The sequence below is a fragment of the Rattus norvegicus genome, chromosome 7 (assembly GCF_036323735.1).
Source record: "Rattus norvegicus strain BN/NHsdMcwi chromosome 7, GRCr8, whole genome shotgun sequence".
In the NCBI taxonomy this organism is placed as follows: Eukaryota; Metazoa; Chordata; class Mammalia; order Rodentia; family Muridae; genus Rattus; species Rattus norvegicus.
The window spans coordinates 122,138,410-122,158,895 of record NC_086025.1 but is presented as its reverse complement, the minus strand read 5'-3'; the positions used below and the strand labels follow the sequence as shown (position 1 = coordinate 122,158,895).

General features: G+C 50.7%; 1 protein-coding gene across 5 annotated transcripts; it reads left to right on the top strand.

Moving 5' to 3' along the window:
• Window positions 1-4,175: 4,175 nt before the first annotated feature.
• Window positions 4,176-19,737, top strand: Dennd6b (DENN domain containing 6B). 5 transcript variants are annotated; one of them, XR_010053020.1, is made up of 20 exons: window positions 4,177-6,015; window positions 11,359-11,397; window positions 11,476-11,518; window positions 12,017-12,129; window positions 12,813-12,893; window positions 13,455-13,560; window positions 13,644-13,723; window positions 13,818-13,880; window positions 14,126-14,181; window positions 14,731-14,853; window positions 14,936-15,031; window positions 15,113-15,207; window positions 15,338-15,403; window positions 15,702-15,766; window positions 15,870-15,959; window positions 16,064-16,117; window positions 16,454-16,563; window positions 16,646-16,740; window positions 16,834-16,908; window positions 16,995-17,058. XR_010053020.1 is itself a non-coding variant. In NM_001108749.1 (20 exons), the coding sequence occupies exons 1-20, from the start codon at window positions 5,839-5,841 to the stop codon at window positions 17,115-17,117; spliced, it is 1,758 nt and encodes a 585-aa protein (NP_001102219.1). In that variant the 5' UTR covers window positions 5,765-5,838; the 3' UTR covers window positions 17,118-17,579. The 5 variants fall into 5 exon arrangements, 3 of the variants coding, with proteins under 3 accessions (XP_038935564.1, XP_063120018.1, NP_001102219.1); NM_001108749.1 differs by having other exon boundaries at window positions 5,765-6,015; window positions 16,646-16,748; window positions 16,995-17,579; XM_063263948.1 differs by lacking the exon at window positions 12,813-12,893 and having other exon boundaries at window positions 4,178-6,015; window positions 16,646-16,748; window positions 16,995-19,737.
• Window positions 19,738-20,486: the final 749 nt, after the last annotated feature.

Below are 20,486 nucleotides of genomic sequence, written 5' to 3'. Positions count from 1 at the left end.
CAGCTGCTCCAAGGCACCATACTCCTGTAAGCCCAATGAACTCATTGATTAACTCAGATGGATGGACTTGAATGGAATTTCTTCTTTAGCCTGTTACTTGTACTGTAATAGTTATTAGGTGTTCATTCAAATCTCCAGGAAAAGACATACAATATTCACAGGGTTCGGAAGTTAGATGCTAAACATCTCTGGGGGATTATTCCTTGGTCTACCACATTGGGCATTCTAGTTTTATGAAATTTTGAGAAAAATGAACAATAGGGAGACAGGAAGAAGATCGTTAGTTGTCTGGGTTAGGAGTATAAGCAAGGACACAATGAATTTTCAAGGAGTCTACTGTCTTTCAGACTTTAAGACGTCCATTTTACTAACAGTAGTGGCCCGAGATCTCGTTAACAAAACTGCCTCTTGCTGTTATATCAAGATTGGCTACGTGTGTTTCCTGGGGCACGCCATCCCCAGACTGGAGCGAGAGTCTCCCCAATTTGGGGTTCTTTCAGCCTCATTAGAATAGGTGTGGCCTTGGAGGAAGTGTGTCAATGTAGAATGAGAACCTCCTCCTGGCTGTCTACAGAAGACAGTCTCCTTCCTCCTGCCTGGTCAGATCAAGATGTAGAACTCTCAGCTCCATCCGCAGGGCCTGGATGCTTCCCCAGATGCTTGGTCACTTCGCAGCAAAAAACAAACAAACAAACAAACAAACAAAAAAACCCCTAAGACTGCATATTTAGACAGATATAGATGCACGTGTGTATCACGTGTGTGCATGGTGCCTGCAGAGGCCAGAAGAGGACATCGGAACTCCTGAAACTGAAGTTTTTGCTGATCGAGAGCTGCCCTGTGGGTTCTGGGAACTGAAGCTGGGTTTTCTGCAAACTCGGCAAGTGCTCTTAACTACTGAATCATCTCTTCAGCCCCCCTCTGTAGTTTCTCCTTCATTGATGTAAAATCGCCTGTGGTGAAAGCCATCTTGATGGCTCAGTGAGTAAGGGCGTTTCCCACTGAGCCTGCAGACCTGAGTTTGATCCCTGGAACCCAGATGGAAGGAAAGAATCGACTCCCAAAAGTTGTCCTCTGACCACCACACGCACACCCTAATAGGTGCATCCCTACCCACGAAAATAAATTAAAAATGTAAAAAAAGAAATTGAAACCACCCCCCACCCCCACCCCCAAGAGCTCATCGGGCAAGGGCCTAGGCTGTGTTCAATGCCCAGAACCTATGTGGTGGAAAGAGAGAAAGCTCTTGTTTTTTTTTTTTTGTTTTGTTTTGTTTTGTTTTTAAATTTATTTATTTTATGCATGTGAGTACACTGTAGCTATCTTCAGACGCACCAGAAGAGGGCATCGGATCCCATTACAGGTGGTTGCGAGCCACCATGTGGTTGCTGGGGATTGAACTCAGGACCTCTGGAAGAGTAGTCAGGTGCTCTTAACCACTGAGCCATCTCTCCAGCCCTGTATTTTTTTAAGATAAGGTTTTTGCTACGTAGTCCAAGCAGACCTCAGTTTCACAATCCTCCTGCCTGAATCTCTGGAGGTCTGGAATTACAGACATATACCATCATGCCTGGAGATCCATTTAGATCAATTTAAAAGATGGTTAAAAACATTGACAAGCTCATTTTTAAGAATCACAGTATTGGCCAGGGATGGCCGCACTTGTTTATCATAATCTCAGCACTTGGGAAGCCAAGAGCATTGCCTAGAGTTCAGGGCCAGCCTGGACTACAGCGACCCCATTTCTAAAAGATAATAACAGCTGCAGTGAACATGGATTTACCTTTACCTACTATTTGTTTTCAGGATTTGTTTCCTTTGTAAGTAAAGCATATGTATATTAAAGGCATGAGTCTTCAATGTATGCTGACGAGTGAACAAACCTATGCCATCCAAGCATTAGCAAGACATAAAAAGTGGCGTCACCCCAGAACGCTCATGGCTACTTGTCTCCATGCCCAGATCTCAATATTGTGATTTTTTTTTTTTTTTTGCACCTCATTTGTTTGCTCAGGGTAAGGTGCACATACATACCACATAACCCACATGTGGAAGTCAGAGGACGATCTTCAAGAGTCTTCTCTCAGGCTGGAGAGATGGCTCAGTGGTTAAGAGCACTTGACTGCTCTTCCAGAGGTCCTGAGTTCAAATCCCAGCAACCACGTGGTGGCTCGCAACCACCTGTAATGGGATCCGATGCCCTCTTCTGGTGCGTCTGAAGACAGCTACAGTGCACTCACATACATAAAATAAATAAATAAATCTTAAGAAAATACAAATAAATACACGAATAAACACATGGTGGTGGTGGTGGCAGCAAGTGCCTTTAATCCCAGTACTCCAGAGACAGAAGCATGAAGAGCTCTGTGAGCTTGAGGCTAGCCTGGTCTACAGAGGAGTTCCAGGACAGCCAGGGCTACACAGAAAAACCCTGTCTCAACCCCCCACGCCCCCCTCAAAAAAAAAAAATCCAAAAACTTAGTTGGAAGGATTAGAGATGGCTCAGAGCACCTACTATTCTTCCAGAGAGGCCATGGGTTCAGTTCCCGGTGCTGATGTGGTAACCTACAACCATCTGTAAGTCCAGCTATAGATCTAAAACCCTTCCTTTTGCCTCTGCAAGCACCAGGAGCATACCTGGCGCGTGCGCACGCACGCGCACACACACACACACACACACACACACACACACACACACACACACACCAACATCAGAGCTTCGGATAACAGTCCTGACCTGTGAGTCATGGTGGTTACTCGATGTTTAGCAAACTGCACATGTATCTTTCAGATTCTAGCCAATAAAGACTCCTACCTGGGGGAACACAGACTTGACCCTGACTTTCATCTCCACATTTGACTGTCTGGTGAATAATCTTGCCAAACAATCCTGTCGGTGACCGGCATAGTGCAGGTGGACGGAATGGGCTCGGTTCACTTGTGACTGTGCGCAGTTGGTAACGGTTTTCTTATTTATAAAATAGTAGTTGCCTTGAATTCAACAAAATGTGGTAATTAAAAGAGATAATGACTTCGTGGCTCATAAATAACCATAAGCTCACATCCCCGCTTGGAACCTCACGACTACTTTTGGCAGATGGGCGGGCTGTAAGCTCATAATTTCTAGACAAACAGAAGTCAAGTGAAAAACAATAATAACAAAAAATGGGGTTGACGGGACTTTACGATCTTTTCCGATTGGATGGCCTGTCTTCCTGAGGTCTACTTGACCTCCCCGTGAATGAAATGTCCACATGAATGAAAAAAACACTCAACTCTTGAAAACTGAAACTGGGTGTGGCGGCAGATACCTTTATTCCCTGCATTAGGAATGCAAAGGTTGGTGGGTCTCTGTGAGTTCAAGGCCAGCCTGGTCTACAGAACAAGTTCCAGGATAGCCAGGGCTGTTACACAGAGAAACCCTGTCTGGAAAAAACAAAGAAAAACAAAACAGAAGACTTGGAGAATGTTGCTGAAGCCTGATCTAAGTAATTTTGGAAGAGGGTTTAAAAAAATAAAAACACCAAAAATACGCAGTATGCTAGATAGTATGGCCACTCTACCATCCTCAGAAGCCAGCGTTCTAGACTACTTTAGGGATCCTCAAGCCAGACTCAGATTTGTGGCTTTGACATAGGGAAGAATTTCAGAACTAGCCATCTTCTAAAGCAGACTTTGGTTTTCCTTTTCTTTTTTTAATGGAAGTTGTTTTATTTATAGTTTAGGATTATGAGAGCACTTCCACAACAATAAAAAAGATGGCTCTAAGACAATCACAGGTAAAACTGCAACACACTCGGGCTAAGTACTTTCCACCTTCCAGCAGCACTGTGCTCCAGCTTCTAACATAATGAGAGCTGGGGCTTAATAAAAACATTTTAATATAGGCTTAAGCACAAGAGTTAAGAGAGACAATGTGACCTGGTGGTGGTGGCACGGGCCTTTAATCCCAGCACTTGGGAGGCAGGGGCAGGCAGATCTGAGTCTGAGGCCAGCCTGCTGGTCTACAGAGTGAGTTCCAGGACAGCCAGGGGCCACAAACCCTGTCTCACAAAAACAGAAAAACAGAGAGAGGGGAGGGAAGGGGAAGGGGAAGGGGAAGGGGAGGAGGATGTGGAAGGGGAGAGGGAGAGACAGGGAGAGGGGGAGAGAGGGAAGGAAAGAAAGGGAGAGAGGGAGGGGGAGAGAGAGCAAGCAAGAGAGTCCTTCCTATGGGTATTGATGGCTGGCTCTAATCTCAGTAGGGCCTATCAGGTTCCACATCAGCCAAGACTACATAGAGAGATCCTGTCTCAAACAAGGGTGTGTGCTGGGGGACTCAGAAAAAAAGTAAAACACATTCAGGGGCATAGGTGTAGGCTTCTCAAGGAGCCAGTAAGACAGATCCATAGGTACGGGTTCTGTAAGGGAGAGTTATAATTGGTAGCATTGGTCATCTCTCCCATCTTGATGGCTCCCAGGTTGTGTCTCGAAAGATTAGTAACAACTCCTCCCCAGTTTTGATGAGGATGGGTGAGGTAGCTCTTTGGAATGCCTTGGATGGGAATCAGATAAAGTAAAACCAGAAACTACTAGGGCTGCCCGAGAGACTTGGTGTATGTGCTTTCCCTGTAAACCAGAGGTTCTAAATTCCTGGTTTACAGCTGGGAAGGGAGAAGGGCCTTAGTTGTTAGTGTGCTTGGGGCAGGTAGGAGGAAGGTTCTCCATTTCTCTTTCTCATGTCCCCCCAAATTCTCCCTTCCTTCTGGCCTGCTTCACTACCACTTCGTTCTAAATTCACTTTTCTATAATCCCCAGGTCTGCAAACTATATTAGATCCCCAGGCTGCCCCTTTGCTAGCCAAAGTGGGCACACTAGCCTGGAGTGGGAATACGTCTGGGTAGACAGGCCAACTCAGCTATAATAGCCTTCAGTAAAGATAGGTGGGTGAAGATGCCCGACCTGTACATTCAGACACAAATTTGTGAACTTAAAAACATTCAAGTATTAAGATTCATTGTTCGTGGTTTGCCTGTGCACCATGTGCGTGCTTGGCGCTCTCGGAGGTTGGAACCAAAGAATCAAAGCTTCTTTCTGGATGCGCAGTTTTATTTGTCCGTCATGTGGGTGCCATTCCGTGTTCTTAATCACTGAGCCATCTCTTAGTCCCAAACATTGTTTTTCACACTTGTTTTTCCGTGGCAGGGTTTCTGTGTGTTGCCTTAGCTGTCCTAGAAACTCTCTCTGTAGACCAGGCTGGCTTCGAACTTAGAGAATCGCCTGCCTTTTGCCTCCATTGTGCTGGGACTAAAAGGCGTGCACCACCACAAACCACGCGTGGTTTTCACACTTTTAAAGCATTTTGAGATTTGTAATTAGCTTGGGCAATTGTTCAGCATGAAAGCTGCCCGAAACAAACGATGACACGCTAAATAAACATTATGCTCACAACCCTCGGCCGGGTTGATACCCCTGGGGGTGGGGAGTATGCCCAATAGAATTCTATGTGGCCCAGACACCCCTGGTAGACGCTACTCCACGCCCAAAGTCCCTGATATCAGTAGCCGCCCTTTCTCTCCTGCCAGATGCAGGGACGCACTAGCCCCCTACTGGCCGACCTGGGTCACGCAATTCCCATTATCGGGAAGCGCCTCCATCTCTAGACCCCTCTAACCGGCTGGGGCCTTTCTCGCTGGTACGTCAGGCGACACCCCAGGGCGGACGCTCCTCTAGCGCCAGGGGGCGCGCGGCTGCTTAGGGGCCCTTCTGGCCTGCGGCGGCAGCTCGACTGCTCCAAGGCGGCCCAGGTGAACCCCGGCGCTTCTCCGCAACGTGCCGGGTACCGCTGGAGCTGCTACCATGGAGGTGCTGGTGGGCCCCGGGCCCCGGCAAGCTGGCGGAGGGCTGGGCGCCGCAAGATCCACGTCCTCCGGCCGCGCGGCGCGGACCACGGAGGTCCCCTGGGCGCGCTTCTCTGCCTGGCTGGAGTGCGTGTGCGTGGTCACCTTCGATCTGGAGCTGGGCCAGGCGCTAGAGGTGAGCTGATGAGTGGGCTGAGCCTCCAGAACTGTCTCAGTGCCTTTCCTTCGGCGGCCTGAACCTCTCCAGAGGCCCCACCTCTCCGGACGTCCCTCCTCTCCCGATGCCCCTCCCCCTCACGCTCCTCCCTTCTCTCGCCAGCACCCCTGCTGCTTCTTTGGTCCAATTCCTCTATGCTACCGCGCGGTTTCTCTACCCGGGCGCCCACCCTCCAGGAAGCAAGACTCATAGCCTTTTCGCCTGTAGCCTTCCTGCTTAGTCTAGGGTCCTCTTCTGAGCCTCTCTAAGTACTTTGTACCCTCAGGCTGACCTTTCCCCTACTTCCTTCGGCTAGTGACTAGCTTAGAGACCTCCTCTTTCCCATTGCCTGTCACCTCTGCACGAGGAGGCTCTTTCTTTGAACTCTAGGAGTCCTTCCCAGGCCATGGAAGGAACGATCTCTAAAGCCTGGCTGCCCATTCATCATATGTATCCTTACGCAGCAGCCAACGTGGACCTTTCTCCAAAGAGGCAAAAATACCTTCTGCCTCTTGTTTGCTCAAGCCAGAGTCCTAGGTCTCACATGGGGTCTGCCGCAGTCTCCAATGTCACTGGTAGTTCGCTTCTGGCATCCCTGGTAAAAATCCTGTGGCATCCGCCTTTCTATTCGAATCAGATCCAGACCCTGTGAGGCCCTGCTTAGTCGCAGGGTCTTGAGCTCTTCTCAACCTTTGGCATCTGGTCACCAGCTGTGAGCAATTGAGCAGGGCCTTAGGCTTTGATGTGGTCTTTCTGTGGTCTGAAGGCCTCCATCCCCCTTACCCACCTACACAGAAAGGCGGCTCCTCTTCTACTAGATAAGATGAAAATCTCCAGGCAGAGTAGTGCGTGTAAACCCAGCATTGTGGGGGTGGGGCGGGGGTGTGGGGGCGGGTGGCTAAGGCAGGAAGATTAGTTTGAGGCCAGTCTGGATTGATATAGTGAGTTCCAGAGGGGCCTGAGCTACAGAATGAGATCTTAGAGAAAGAGAGGGATGGGGGAGAAAGAAAGGAAAGAAAGAAAGAAAAGTAAAAGATGGGCAACCGGGGGCTGGAGAGATGAGTCAGAGGTTAAGAGCACTGGCTGCTCTTCCAGAGGTCCTGAGTTCAATTCCCAGCAACCACATGGTGGCTCCCAACCATCTGTAATGGGATCTGATGCTCCCTTCTGGTGCGTCTGAAGACAGTAACAGTGTACTTATATAAATAAAATAAATCTTCTACTTTTTTATTTATTTATTTTTTGCTTGGGAGACTTTTTTTTGGGGTTCTTTTTTTCGGAGCTGGGGACCGAACCCAGGGCCTTGCGCTTCCTAGGCAAGCGCTCTACCACTGAGCTAAATCCCCAACCCCTAATAAAATAAATCTTAAAAAATAAAAAAAAATAAAAAAGATGGGCAACCTATCCTAAATCTAGTACTCTGGAGGCAAAAGCATGCTGATCTCTATGAATTCAAGGTCAGCCCGATCCAGGCAAGCCAAGGCTACATAATGAGACTTTATTTTTAGAAAACAAACAAACAAAAAACAAAAACAATTAAAAAAAAAAAAAGGAAAAGAAAACAGCAAAAACCAAACCCACAAAACCACCAGAAATATGAGGAAGAGGAAGAAAATGTTACAGCCTCAGTGAAGCCCTGGACAGGTCCAGGCAAGACAATGTCTATGTTCTCAAGGCCCTTGATGAAAAGCAGGGGGCTGACCATCCACAGGAGGTCCATGTAGATGGAGGTGTGTCAGAAGCAGACCACACTCTCAGAGAGACCGGTGAGAGCCTAGAGGTTGTGAATGAAGCTGAGGTAAGGCTGAAAAGTGACCCTTGAGACAGCTGGAGCAGCATACCTTTGTGGTTGAGAAATGCCACGGCCCATATGATCTCTGAGAGGCTAGGGGTCTAAAATCTTCTAAATAGAAAGGTACAATTCTTTTCTTTTTAAAAAAGATTATTTGTTTTAAGTAAGTACACTGTACACTGTCATTGTCTTAAGACATACCAGAAAAGGGTATCGGATTCCATTACAGATGGTTGTGAGCCACCAAGTGGTTGCTGGGAACTCAGGACCTCTGGAAGAGCAGTCAGTGCTCTTAACCACCAAGCCATCTCTCCAGTACAATTCTTAGGAGGGGTTCTAAGGCTCCTGGGAGACCTCAGCCTTCTCACCCTAGACACTGTTGGCTGTGGTAAATAGCACCACTTGACAGAGGGCGAGGTGACTAACCCTTGGTTAAAAAGCCCCACTTTCTAGTGTATAAATTCTTTCCTGTGGAATCACAACAGAAGTTGAGAGACTTTTCCTTTAACCAAAGAAAGAAAGAAAACCTGGTGTGGTGGTGTACACCTTTAATCCCATCACTCAAGAGGCAGAGGCAGGCTTATCTCTTTGAGTTAGAGGCCAGCCTGATCTACATAGGAAGTTCCAGGACAGCCAGGACTATGTAAAGAGACCCTGTCTCAAATAAATACCCTCCCCCACATACACACCCCACACCTCTTGCATTCTCATGTCTTGTTCTCTAAAAGATAACCATTTAGAAACTTAGTTCTAAGCAAGTCCCAAAGGTTTTTTTGGGAAAAGATGCAAGGCTGATTTATATAGGGTATCATGTTACCCCAGACTAACCTCAAATTCATTTTTTATTCGAGGATGACTTGATCCTGCTGTTTTTACCTTATAATGCTGGAATGGCAGACATACGCCACTGAGCCTATGGGGTGTTGAGGGTGGAACTTAGGGTTTTGTACGTGCTGGGTAAGCACTCTGCTCTGCCCCCCAGGCTGGTCTTATTTTGGTGTTTTTGTTTGGTTTGGTTTGGTTTTCAGTCAGCGTCTTGGTGTATAGACTTGGTTGCTTGGAAAGCACTCCTTAGGCCAGGCTGGATTTGAACTTGCAGCAGTGTTCCTGCCTTTCACACGCTGAGCATACAGGCATGCATCATCATGGCTGGCCTGAAGGTAACTGTAAAGGCTGTGTGTGGACTTGGATTCCTGAGCCTTTGCTGGACAGCGGGTGTTGGATTGCAGCTGACTGAGTATTAGGGCCCCACAGCCATGCCTGGAATATCATCCTCTAGCAGTGACTTGAGGCTTTCCCAATCTCTGACTGTCTGGAGAAGCCCATCGGTGAGTCTGTGGGGTGGGTAAGGCATGTGACCCTCATCTTGTTTGCCTGTTGACTTTCCTCCTCACCCGAGAAGTCTCAGGGTCCTACAGATGTCCGAAGAGCTTTAACCCTACCTGACTGAGTTGTATGAAGCCCGGGATTGATTGTGGTATGGGGACGTGGAAGAAAGACAGTCTGCCTCCAGGAGATTCATCCAGGGTCAGCTAAGGAAGGATGAGAAGCAGGCAGTGAGACTGAAGACATTTCTGTTTCAGGTGTCCCTTCCCTATTGAAAGCAAAAAAGCTCAGTGGTAGAGCGCTTGCCTAGCAAGCACAAGGCCCTGGGTTCGGTCCCCAGCTCCGAAAAAAAAAAAAGAAAGCAAAAAAGTGACCGACTGATGCATTCATTCATCAGCCAATCAAGTTCAGTGCAGCCATCACCGGACAGGTCCTGCTGTGTCTATGCTCAGCTCAGAGCTCACACAAGCAAACGCAAGTGTAGGCTCTTACCCTGTAGGAGTTTGGGCCCTGTAGTGCTCACAGAACTCCAGCGACCACACATGGCAACCCTCAGCAGATGGGTGCACCAGAATCTATCTGCAAGACAGGGCATCTAGCTTTAAAGGGACATGGAGAGGATCAGGGTGGGGGGCATGTGTTGGGGTACCTGTAGGTCATCTAAAGAGGTGGCGTGGTTCTGCTACCTCATTCCATCTGGGGTGTCCTCTGGCCAAAGAAATCCTTTCCTGTGTCTACAGCCTCCCAGGAGGAAGCTGTCACAATCTCAGAACCTCTTTTACAGTTTTTGGTGGTGGAGGTGGTTTCCCCCCCACCCCTAGACAGGGTTTCTCTGTGTGTCCCTGGCTGTCCAGTAACTTGCTGTGTAGACCAGGCTGGCCTTGAACTCAGAGAACAGCCTGCCTCTCCAGTGCTGGGATTAAAAGGCATAAGCCATCTCTGCTCAGTAATTTCTTTCTTTCTTTTGTTTCAGGGGGAGGGAGAATGGAGAAGGATGGTCACAGGCCCTGCCTCTCCTGGTACTCACTGTATAGATCAGGCTGCCCATCAACTCACAGAGATCCGCCAGCTTCTGCCTCTGCCTCTAGAGTTCTGGGATTAAAGACATGCATCATCAGTCTGTTTGCTCTCTTTTCTTTTTTTTCTTTTTTTTTTTTTTTTTGGTTCTTTTTTTCGGAGCTGGGGACCGAACCCAGGGCCTTGCGCTTCCTAGGTAAGCGCTCTACCACTGAGCTAAATCCCCAGCCCCTCTCTTTTCTTTTTTATTTGTTTTGTTTTGGTTAAGACAGGGTTTCTCTATGTAGCCCTGACTGTCCTGGAACTTGCTCTGTAGACCAGGCTGGCCTTGAACTCAGAGATCCTCCTGTTCTGCATCCCAAGTGCTGGGATTAAAGACATGGGCCACCATCACCACCTCTTGTTTTTTTTTAAATGTGTGGATAAGACCTTCAATCCCAGCACTCAGGAGGCAGAGACCATGGCGGGTGGATGGGAGAAGGAAGAAGAGGAGGAAGACTCAGGGAGTCCAGTTTGAGGAACTCTAATGTCGTTCCCCAGCCTCTACAGGACCCCGAATACACATGGACTCCTGAAGGCTCTCATGTGTGCACATTTGCGCTTTGTTATCTGAGACAGGGTTTTACTTTGTAGCCCTAGCTGTCCTAAAACTCACTGTGTAGACCACACACAAAAGCGAGGCTTTTGAAGGGGGGGGTGTCTCCTGACACAGAACCTTCTTCACTCTCGTGACCTCTGCCTCTAAGTACTAGTATTGAAAACTTGTGTCACCATCCCAGCTCTCAGCTTGGTTTCTTGTATCACCCAGGGCCACCAGTTGAGGGGTGGCGGCACCCACTGCAGGTGGGGCCTTCTCCCACCATTCACTAATTAAGAGAATGTACCACAGACTTGCCTGCTGGCCCATCTGCCCAGTTGAGAGTCACTCTTCCCAATGACTCTAGCTACCTAGTGTCAGGTTGTAGGAAAACTAGCAAACACTGAGTAAACACTAGGGGTGAAGGCCGTGGAGAAGAGGAGTCAAGGAGAAGGAGAGTCTGATGTAAGACAGTGTGTAGAGAAGGAGGTGGTCACAGAGAGGCCAGAAGGATTGCTTGCCCTAGTAAACACGTGCCTGTAGCCATGTCTTAATGGAGTGTTTCACTAAGGCAGATACAGCATCACCAAGCGCTCTGTCTTCCCTGCAGCTAGTCTATCCGAGTGACTTCCGGCTCACAGACAAGGAGGTAGGTTGTGGATTTCTTGGGAATGGATGTCCCCAGGAGTGAGTCAGCCCTCACTTCACTGGGTTCTGTTTGTTTCAGAAAAGCAACATCTGCTACCTGGCCTTTCCAGACTCCCACTCAGGTAGGTGATCCCACACTCCCTGAACTGGACACCCACTCTGGTACTGGAAGGTAATGGGCAAAAGTGGAACTATGGGACTCAGGCCGGTGGTATCTAGGCTACCAGCAGTGTCCAACCTACTCTGGTGGCATCTACCCTCATCAGAGCCCCAGTTGCAGTAAGGTAGCCAGGTTCTCTAAAACCCATGGATAGCACTCTGGGCACTCTGGTCTCCTTCACACCGTCACAGCAGCTGCCTGTGTAGTGTATTCTGTCCCAGGCAGATTGAGTCAGCCTCCTGCGGGGAAACTGGGTTGATTTCACTCAGGGCCCTTGTGTTGTGTATAGGATTAGGTTAGGAGTCTGTTGGAAAACAGATCCTCAAGTCTGTTTGCCCTTCAGTGGACATTTGTGCTAACAAAGGCCAGCCCAGTGCACCCTCACACCACAGCCCTCACCCCTGACAATGGGAGGAGATTCTCCCACCATGACATGTATGGTGGGACTGCCTCTTTTCAGGGTGCCTGGGAGACACTCAGTTCAGTTTCCGCATGCGTCAGTGTGGAGGACAAAAGAGCCTCTGGCATGTTGACGATCGGTCGTATAACAGCAAGGCTCCCTTGGCATTGCAGGTAAGTAGTGGGGTGTCTCTCTGGTTAGGGTCTTCTTTCCCTTTGTGTAGGGGGAGGGGCTCCCAGCTGTGAGCATCCCCGTTAAGGACCCTGGTCTTTGTGAGATGGACGTGCTGGCTAGGTTCATCCTGTGAGGTCAATGACTGCTGCAGATCCTGCTGATTCTGTGCTGGGGGTCTCCCGCTAGACCAGCTCTTATGCGGGTCACCAGGATCACTGCAGTTGATTCTGTGCGTCACATCTCCCGTGCTGGGCATCTGGGGGACTGAATAAGCTGTGGTTAATGAACAAAAGTCTGAAGGGCCTTCCAGGGGTCCTGGAGCACTCTCACACTGGCTAAATTCTTTCTACAACAGCAGATGTACCCTAGATGGATTAGCCCACTTTCTGAACTAGGGGATCCTAGGTCCTACTGGGCTAGGCAGAGGGCAGGCTCTAGTCTCAGGGGCAAGTGGCTCCTAGGATCTCCTAGATTCTTAGCGCCCCCCCCCCTTTTTTCTTTTTTAAAGACAAGGTCTCCCGCATAGCATTGGCTGTTCTGGAACTCTCTACATAGAGTGCTGGGATTAAAGACATGTGCCACCATGCCCAGCCTTAGGTCTTTCCTTAATGGCCTTTGCTTATGTCACCCCGGATCTAGCTAATGCCCTGGGTAGGCATGACTAACCCTGCACTCCTTACAGAGGGAGCCAGCGCACTACCTGGGCTATGTGTACTTCAGACAGGTGAAGGACAGCTCTGTGAAGAGGGGTTACTTCCAGAAGGTGAGGTGCCTGCCACTGTGGAATAGTATTACGGATATTACGGATAGGTAGCAAATGGTAGGCAGCCGGAGAAGAGCGAGTGAGGAGCCCTGAGCCTCCAAGGGTTCCTATCTATCTGCAGCCCACCTGGGTAGCAGGACCAAGGAGGAGCCAGCCACCACTGGGCCCAGTACTTCCTGAAGCCCTTCCTTGCCTGGTATAGCATTTGAGACCTTTCTGTCCTTGGGTCCAGAATATCTCAGCTCCTCAAGTCTTACTGGTCTTATCACACTGCCAGGGACTTAGCCAGCCCACATTTCCCTCCGAAGGCCCCAGGGCCAGTCCTAATCCTGTTGTTATCTGGGGCTGTCTACTCTATGGTAAAGGCATCAGGCGTTTTCTTGTCCAGTCCTTCTACATGAGTTAGGGCTATTCTGTGTCAGCCGTTCAGTGAGGGGCAGGGATGTGCTGCCCCGGCCAGCTGTAAGCTTGGCTTCAGGGTTGCCATGGGCTCCTGAATTATAGGAGTGATGTCTGATGTCTGTAGCTGAATGTGCTCTGATTGGCCCTTCCTCATCACAGTCTTTAGTGCTGGTGTCCCGCCTGCCATTCGTCCGGCTGTTTCAGTCACTCCTAAGCCTGATTGCCCCCGAGTACTTTGAGAAGCTGGCACCCTGCCTGGAAGCAGGTGAGTGTTCCTCAGATGTGGCCAAGTTTGTCTGATCTCAGCCTTTTGGGAGGGCTCCTGACATTGGCCACCTGTGTCCACAGTTTGTAATGAGATTGACCAATGGCCAGCCCCTGTGCCTGGGCAGACCCTGAACCTACCTGTCATGGGAGTTGTCATTCAGGTGAGGGCCCCGCTGGAGAGTAAGCAGCACTGGTGTCGGTGGGTGGAGAGGCTCTACTCCCTTCCTGGCAGCTGCTTCCTTCCTCCCTCCTCAGGTGCGCATCCCATCCAGGGTGGACAAGCTGGAATCCAGTCCTCCAAAGCAGTGTGATCAAGAGGTTCGACATGGGGTAGAGGGAGGCGGGCGGGCCTTACCTGATTCTGCTCCTGGGCTGTGTGGTTGTCTCTACCTCACCAGCTTATTTTGTGGGTGGCCAAACCTAGGCGAAGCGATGGAGGGTGACTGGCATGTTTCAATGTGAGGCCTGTGCTGTGAGGAGGGTAATGACGGGATAGGGGCTGCAGTCCTGTCGTCAGATAGAGCCTTTCCCCGGACCTGACCTGCCTTCCCTTCCCCTCTCAGAACCTGCTGCCAGCTCCAGTCGTCCTCACTAGTGTCCACGAACTGGATCTGTTTAGGTGAGCCCTATAGGGTACCACAGCCATACACTGTCAGGCTGCCTGTCTGAGTGACCCTTGAGACAACCTGTGCCCAAGCATCTAACTTAGGGGAAATGTGGGGAAGGAAGGTTGTGTGGTCAGGAAGGTTCTGCACCTAGGGAGGTTGCCAGGGAGACATTGCTCTCGATGGCTGCCCCTTTGTGCCTTTCTAGGTGTCTTCAAAGGAACCTGGGCTTTGAGATTATCTTGTTCCATTTTGGGCCTATCAGGAGCCAGGGCTTTGGTCTGGAGGCATAGGGGGCAATAGTAGTAGCAAGGCCCTGGATTGGCAGGCCCTCCTGGGCTTTGGATCTGCCACAGGATTTCCAGGCCCTCACAAGCAGGGTCCAGGTCACAGTCCCTGGGCCAACATTTGTTGCTCAGGTGGTCTGTCGGAACCTAGATGGTGACTCTGGTGGCCTGAGATACCACTTACGCTGCGACTCTCTTCACTGCGGTCTTTGGGAGGGGTGGTTTGTCCTGTGCTCAGAGCAGCGCCTTTGTGACAAAGCTGCCTGACTACACCAGGTGCTTCCGACCAGTGCTAACCCACGTGCAGACCCTGTGGGAGCTCATGCTTCTTGGGGAGCCCCTAGTGGTCCTGGCACCCTCACCTGACGTGTCTTCAGAGCTGGTACTAGCCCTAACCAGGTACGAACTTTACTCACTAAACTGTCACGGCTGGGCCTGGTTACCCTAGCCTTACACATTCCTTGCTGTCTTCCCCTGACAGCTGCCTACAGCCCCTGAAGTTCTGCTGTGACTTCCGCCCCTACTTCACCATTCACGACAGTGAGTTCAAGGAGCTCACAACTCGAACCCAGGCTCCGTAAGTCCATGTCCTCTCACCCTGCTCACACACTTGCCTGCCCTCCACCTGCCTCTGCCTCTTCTCTTTCTCTCTCTCTAGACCAAACGTGGTCCTGGGAGTCACAAACCCTTTCTTTATCAAAACACTCCAGCACTGGCCTCATGTTCTCCGAATAGGGGAGCCCAAGATGTCAGGTGAGAATTCCAGGGGCTATGAGTCCCATGAAGCTTGGGACCTATGGTGGGGTTCTGTTCCCCACACCTCTGAGCCCGTCTTGGGTAGAACTGTGGGTACTGAGCCTTGGCTACTGGGTGTATTTCACAGGGGACCTACCTAAGCAGGTCAAGCTTAAAAAACCGTCTCGGCTGAAGACCCTCGACACCAAGCCAGGTCTGTGCTTCCCCTACTGTGCAGCCCCATCTACTCTGGTAAGGCCTGTCCTGTGCTTGGTGGATTCCCCCAGTGGGGATGGCCAAGCCTTCTCTTTGTCTTCCTATTCGGGACCCATGGTGGCAGGTGGGGTGACATCGCCTTCTTTAGCAGGTCCTTGAGTCTCAGTGAGAGATGTGCAGGGTCTGTCAAGGGACTAGGGCTGTAGGCAGATCAGACAACCATCTTCATCATCAGTAGAGCTGTTGGGTGTGGAAGGGAGGCCGAATGGACAGCCACAGCTCTAACCTCCCATCAGGCCTCTACACCTCCTATACTGCCCACCTCCACCGGGACAAAGCCCTGCTTAAACGACTGCTCAAGGTACAGGCTACTGGGTAGGGCCTGGATGTGGGGACTCAGTGGTGTGCGAAGGATGCAGGGTACTAGTCGATGGTGAGACTTAGTGCCCCGCTTCCTCTTGTAGGGCATCCAGAAGAAGCGGCCATGGGATGTGCAAAGCGCCCTGCTGAGGCGGTACCTTCTAGAGCTCACACAGAGTTTCATCATCCCTCTGGTGAGACAGGCAGGAGTGTGTCAGCACTGGGCATGAGGGAGACACAGTGGGGTTAGTGATTATAGAGCCTGTGATACACTCATCGCCTGTCTCTTAACCTCCAGGAGCACTACATGGCCAGCCTCATGCCACTACAGAAGAATATTACACCCTGGAAGGTGGAGTTCAGGGGCTTCCGGGGAGGGTCAATTTAGTCCCCATACCGAGAAGGGAAGGCCTGAGGCAGGTGTCCACATACAACAGAGGGTGGCTGAGATACAGAGCCACCAGGGTACAAAGTTCACCCTGTGCCTGTCAGGCATCCCCCACAGGGCAGAGAAATTAGGCGTGCAAAGAGGGGCGCTGAGAGAACTGAAGGGTTGTCCAGAGGTCTGTCCCAAACAGGGTGGGTGAAGATCTTTGGATATGTTCTCGGCGGAGGGTCCCATCCTGCTGAAAGGGAGGGCCAGTGTGCATGGCTCTGTAGCACCCAGCTCATGTGACCTTTGTCTCAGAGCCCCCCCCAGATCTGCCCCTTCCGCCAGGACGATTTCCTGCAAAGCCTGGAGCATGCGGGACCCCAGCTCACCTGCATCCTCAAGGGCGACTGGCTGGGCCTCTACAGGTGGGAAAACATGGGGCATAGGCTGCTGTGGGTGCCCCCAAACCCGCTAGGTCAGCTCCTCAGCTGCCTCCCACTATCACAGGCGGTTTTTCAAGTCCCCCCATTTTGATGGCTGGTATCGGCAACGACACAAAGAGATGGCCCAGAAGCTGGAGGCTCTGCACCTGGAAGCTATCTGTGAGGCGGTGAGGGAAGGCAGAGGGAGGAGAGAGGTACAGGCCCAGGGCAGGTGGGAGGCTGGGTGAGAAGAACTGGACATGTCCCTAACAGAACATCGAGGCTTGGATGAAGGACAAGTCGGAGGTGGAAGTGGTCGACCTGGTCCTGAAACTTCGGGAGAAGCTGGTGAGAAGCCTCCTTGTATTGCCCCGCCCCCACTTGCCAGGCCAGAAGTACGATCCATCCATCCCTTACTACCATTGTCTCTCCAGGTACGGGCACAGGGCCACCAGCTCCCTGTGAAGGAGGTGACACTGCAGCGGGTTCAGCTGTACATCGATACAGTTATTGGCTCCCTGCCCAAGGACCTGCAAGCAGTCCTGTGCCCTCCCTAGGACAGGACAACTTGTGTGGTCCTGGGGACCTAAGTCTGCCAAGCTCCCCCTCCCTTGAAAGGCAGGCTTCCACCAAGCTGGGGCTCCCAGCCTGGGGCTCTTACCTCAGCTTCAGCCCCCTCCAGAACCACCTTTGTCCCAGCAGTAAAATGACATTTGGAATGACAGTCTGGTCCCTGACTATTGGGGGATTCTGTGCTGGCACTGTCTCACTTCTTGCTGGCCCCCACCTGTCCGCCACAGCTGGAGGTGGGAGTGGTCTAGTAGCCTTTACTGATGTAGGTGCCTTCACCACCTGCCCCCTCCTGGCTCCCATCTGCCCACACTCCAGGCCGCCTTGTGTTGGGGGTCCTTTAGCCCAGCAGGCTTCCCAACTCCAAGAAGGAGGAGGCAGCTGCCAGGGCAAGCTCCTTTCCTTTACACCTCACTCGTTCTGGGGAGGGAAGGGTACTTTGCCTAGGCAGCTACTTGAGAGGGCAGAAGCTCTTTGTCCTGTGAGGACCTAAATCTCCTTCCTGCTGTGATTGGTCAGGATGAGAGAGTGAGGGATGGTGTGGGGCCTGGCACCCAGGCTATTCTTTGAGGTCCTCACCACAGTCCTTGTTCCCTTTCTTGGAACACCCCCTAAACACCTGCTCCATGCATTTCACCCAGGCTGCCAAGGGATACTCCAGCCCCCCCCCCCCCGTGTCTGCCCCCCCCCCTGAAGTTTGAGAGTCTTTGGACTGTAGCCTGATGCTATGGTCTCTGCTGTCTTGGTCTTAAAGTACACTTGAGCCCTTAGGCAGAGGTATCTCTTGGAGGTGCTCTTCCTAAAGGCTAAAATGGTCCCAGGGGCCTAAGTCTGCCAAGCTTCCCTCTCCCTTCAAGGCTCTAACTTGGCCTCAGACCTCCCTCCCTGCAAGAACCACCTTTGTCCTGCAGTTAAGATGACATTTGGAACTGCAACCTGGTCCCTGAATGTTTGAGGATTCTGTGCTGGCCCTGTCTCACCCGTTCCTGGATTGATACTGTTGTGCAGTACCTCTAATCCTGGGTACAGTGTGTTACAATATTACAACCTAGCACTCCAACCTGACCCTTGGGGTGGTCCAGACTGAAGTGAGGACCCAGAGCTGCAGCCAAACCCCAGCTAAGTATCTGAAATCTGAAGGTGGGTCTCCTGAGCACTTAGACTCCTCCTCTGTGGGACTGGGCTATGTGGGTTCACTGGGTAGTGTCGAGCAGTAACAGGGAAAGGGGGCATTCAGAGCTGCAAGGCGAGCTTTTGCTTTCTTATAAAGCTCCCAAGTAGCATGACTTATTACCTGTTCTGGGTTCTTTGGACTCCTTAACCAAACCTCAAGAATGTACTGCCTTACCCTTCTCCACTGATCCTGGCTAAGTCCAGACACAGCAAAGGTATCCTAGTGTTAAGAGTTGTCAGCACCATGCCTAGATCTTTGTATCGGTTCAGTTGTTTACCCCTGACCTTAGCCTATGACAGCTTGTCACACTGTATCCACTCTACAGGCGAGCAAACGGACCAGATAGATACACGAAGGTACATAGTCATCTAGGTCAGTCTAATGCAGTATCCAAGGATGTAGACAGAAAACTGAGCAAAAGCAGGTTGAAGTGGAGACCTTGTCATTAGGAAGAAAGGTGTTCGCACTCCCTGGAACAGAGGTGCCAGCCTCACCACCAAGAGCCTGGTCTCTAAGGGATCTTCAGAAACATGGCACCATCCACTGTGACAGCTGGAGCTCCCAGGCTGTGGGGACTGTGCCTTGGGTGTGCCCACCCTCCTATCCAAGTGCACAGTGGCCAGGTCTAAGCCCCCTTGGTCTCAGCGGCTCCATCCTAAAATGCACATCTCAAATACCACTGCAATGTGTTTCTTGTGGTCTCCACTTGACTTTCTGAAAACTGTCACACAATAACCTTCAGGGTGGCCCTCATGGACCTCGGCCACCATAACCAGCTTCTGCCGTGACAGTTAGTTGGTCATCCTCTGGACATGGGAATCAGCAGACAGATTTGGGGCAGAGGAGGGGAGAAGGCTATGTATAACAGTGCTGCCTAGAACATGAACCCAAGGCTGATACGTAGGAATGAGGAAAGTTCCAGTGTCCTTGAGGGGCTTGTCCAGGTTACTTGGTAGAGTGTACGGCCTGGGGCCTTCTACCAGCTATATCCTTTCCCACTCCTGCACTCCCAGGATGGGCTCAGCGGAGTTAGCGGAGCTTCTGTCCAAAGTAGGCTTAAGCCCATCTCTTCCCATCCCTGCCAAGGGCAGAGAGCCTGGAGGGAAGAAGAGACAGATGGCTCCAAAAAGGTGCTCCCCTCCCCCAACCCAAAGGGCCCTTACAGTTTAGATGCCTGGATAGTGAAAAACTAATCCTGGAGGCTGTGATCCCCAGAGCTCCCTTGTGTGGCAAGTTGGAGAGAGCAGTGAGCCAGCATTCAGGGGATCTAGGAGGGTTGGGTGGAGGTCATGAGGCAGCCAGCCCCTGGGACAGACCGGAAGGATAGGAGGACTCTTTTACCCTCCAGCTTCCTGCCTTCTATTTTGAGCCCTACTCATTTCAGAATACTGGCCTTCCCACAACTTTGTTATTAAAATATCTTTGTTATACAATACTTGTCTTTTAATATTTTTGATACAAAGTTTGCAGCCCCTGTTACTGGATATTTTGGAGTTTTGTGTGTGTGTGTGTGTTGGGGGGTAGTGTTGAAATCACTGGATATTTTGGAGTCCCTTGTATGTGTGTGGGTGGGTGGGGAAGTGTTGCTGGTGGAGGGGAGAAGGTGATTCATTCAAGCTTGGCTGCTTAGAGATGGGGCAAGTTCAACTTCCTTAAACAGTGAAGTCCTCAGATTTGTGAAGTTTTCAAGTTGGGGAGGGCATAGAATTGAGGCAGATTCCCAAAGCTGGGGAGGAGATGCCTGAAGAAATAAGAAGTAGTCAGTATCAAGGAGGGCAAATCTGAAAAAAAAAAAAAAAAAGGAGGGCAAATCTGGATGGAGGAGAGATATCCAAGGTGAGTGTGAGTTGGGGTTTGGAGACTAGTACCAAACCTTGTCCTGAGACAGTGAGATCACCACCATGTTACTAAACCAAGGGATCACAGTATGGACAACTTGGGAGGCCAGAAGTAGGAGCCCTAGGGTATAGTCCTACCCTATAGACATTGAAGACTTGGAGGCCGGTAAGACCTAGATACGTGAGGCCAGGGGACCGGGAAGGAGAGCAGTGAGGCAGAGTTCCAGCTATGAGAACATTCAGTAAGGAGACTGAGCGGCTAGGATTCGGAAGAAAGAATCAAGATTCAGCAGCCCTCACCCTCGGGAAAGGGATGAGCGCGTGGTCCGCCTGTTGCCAATCTA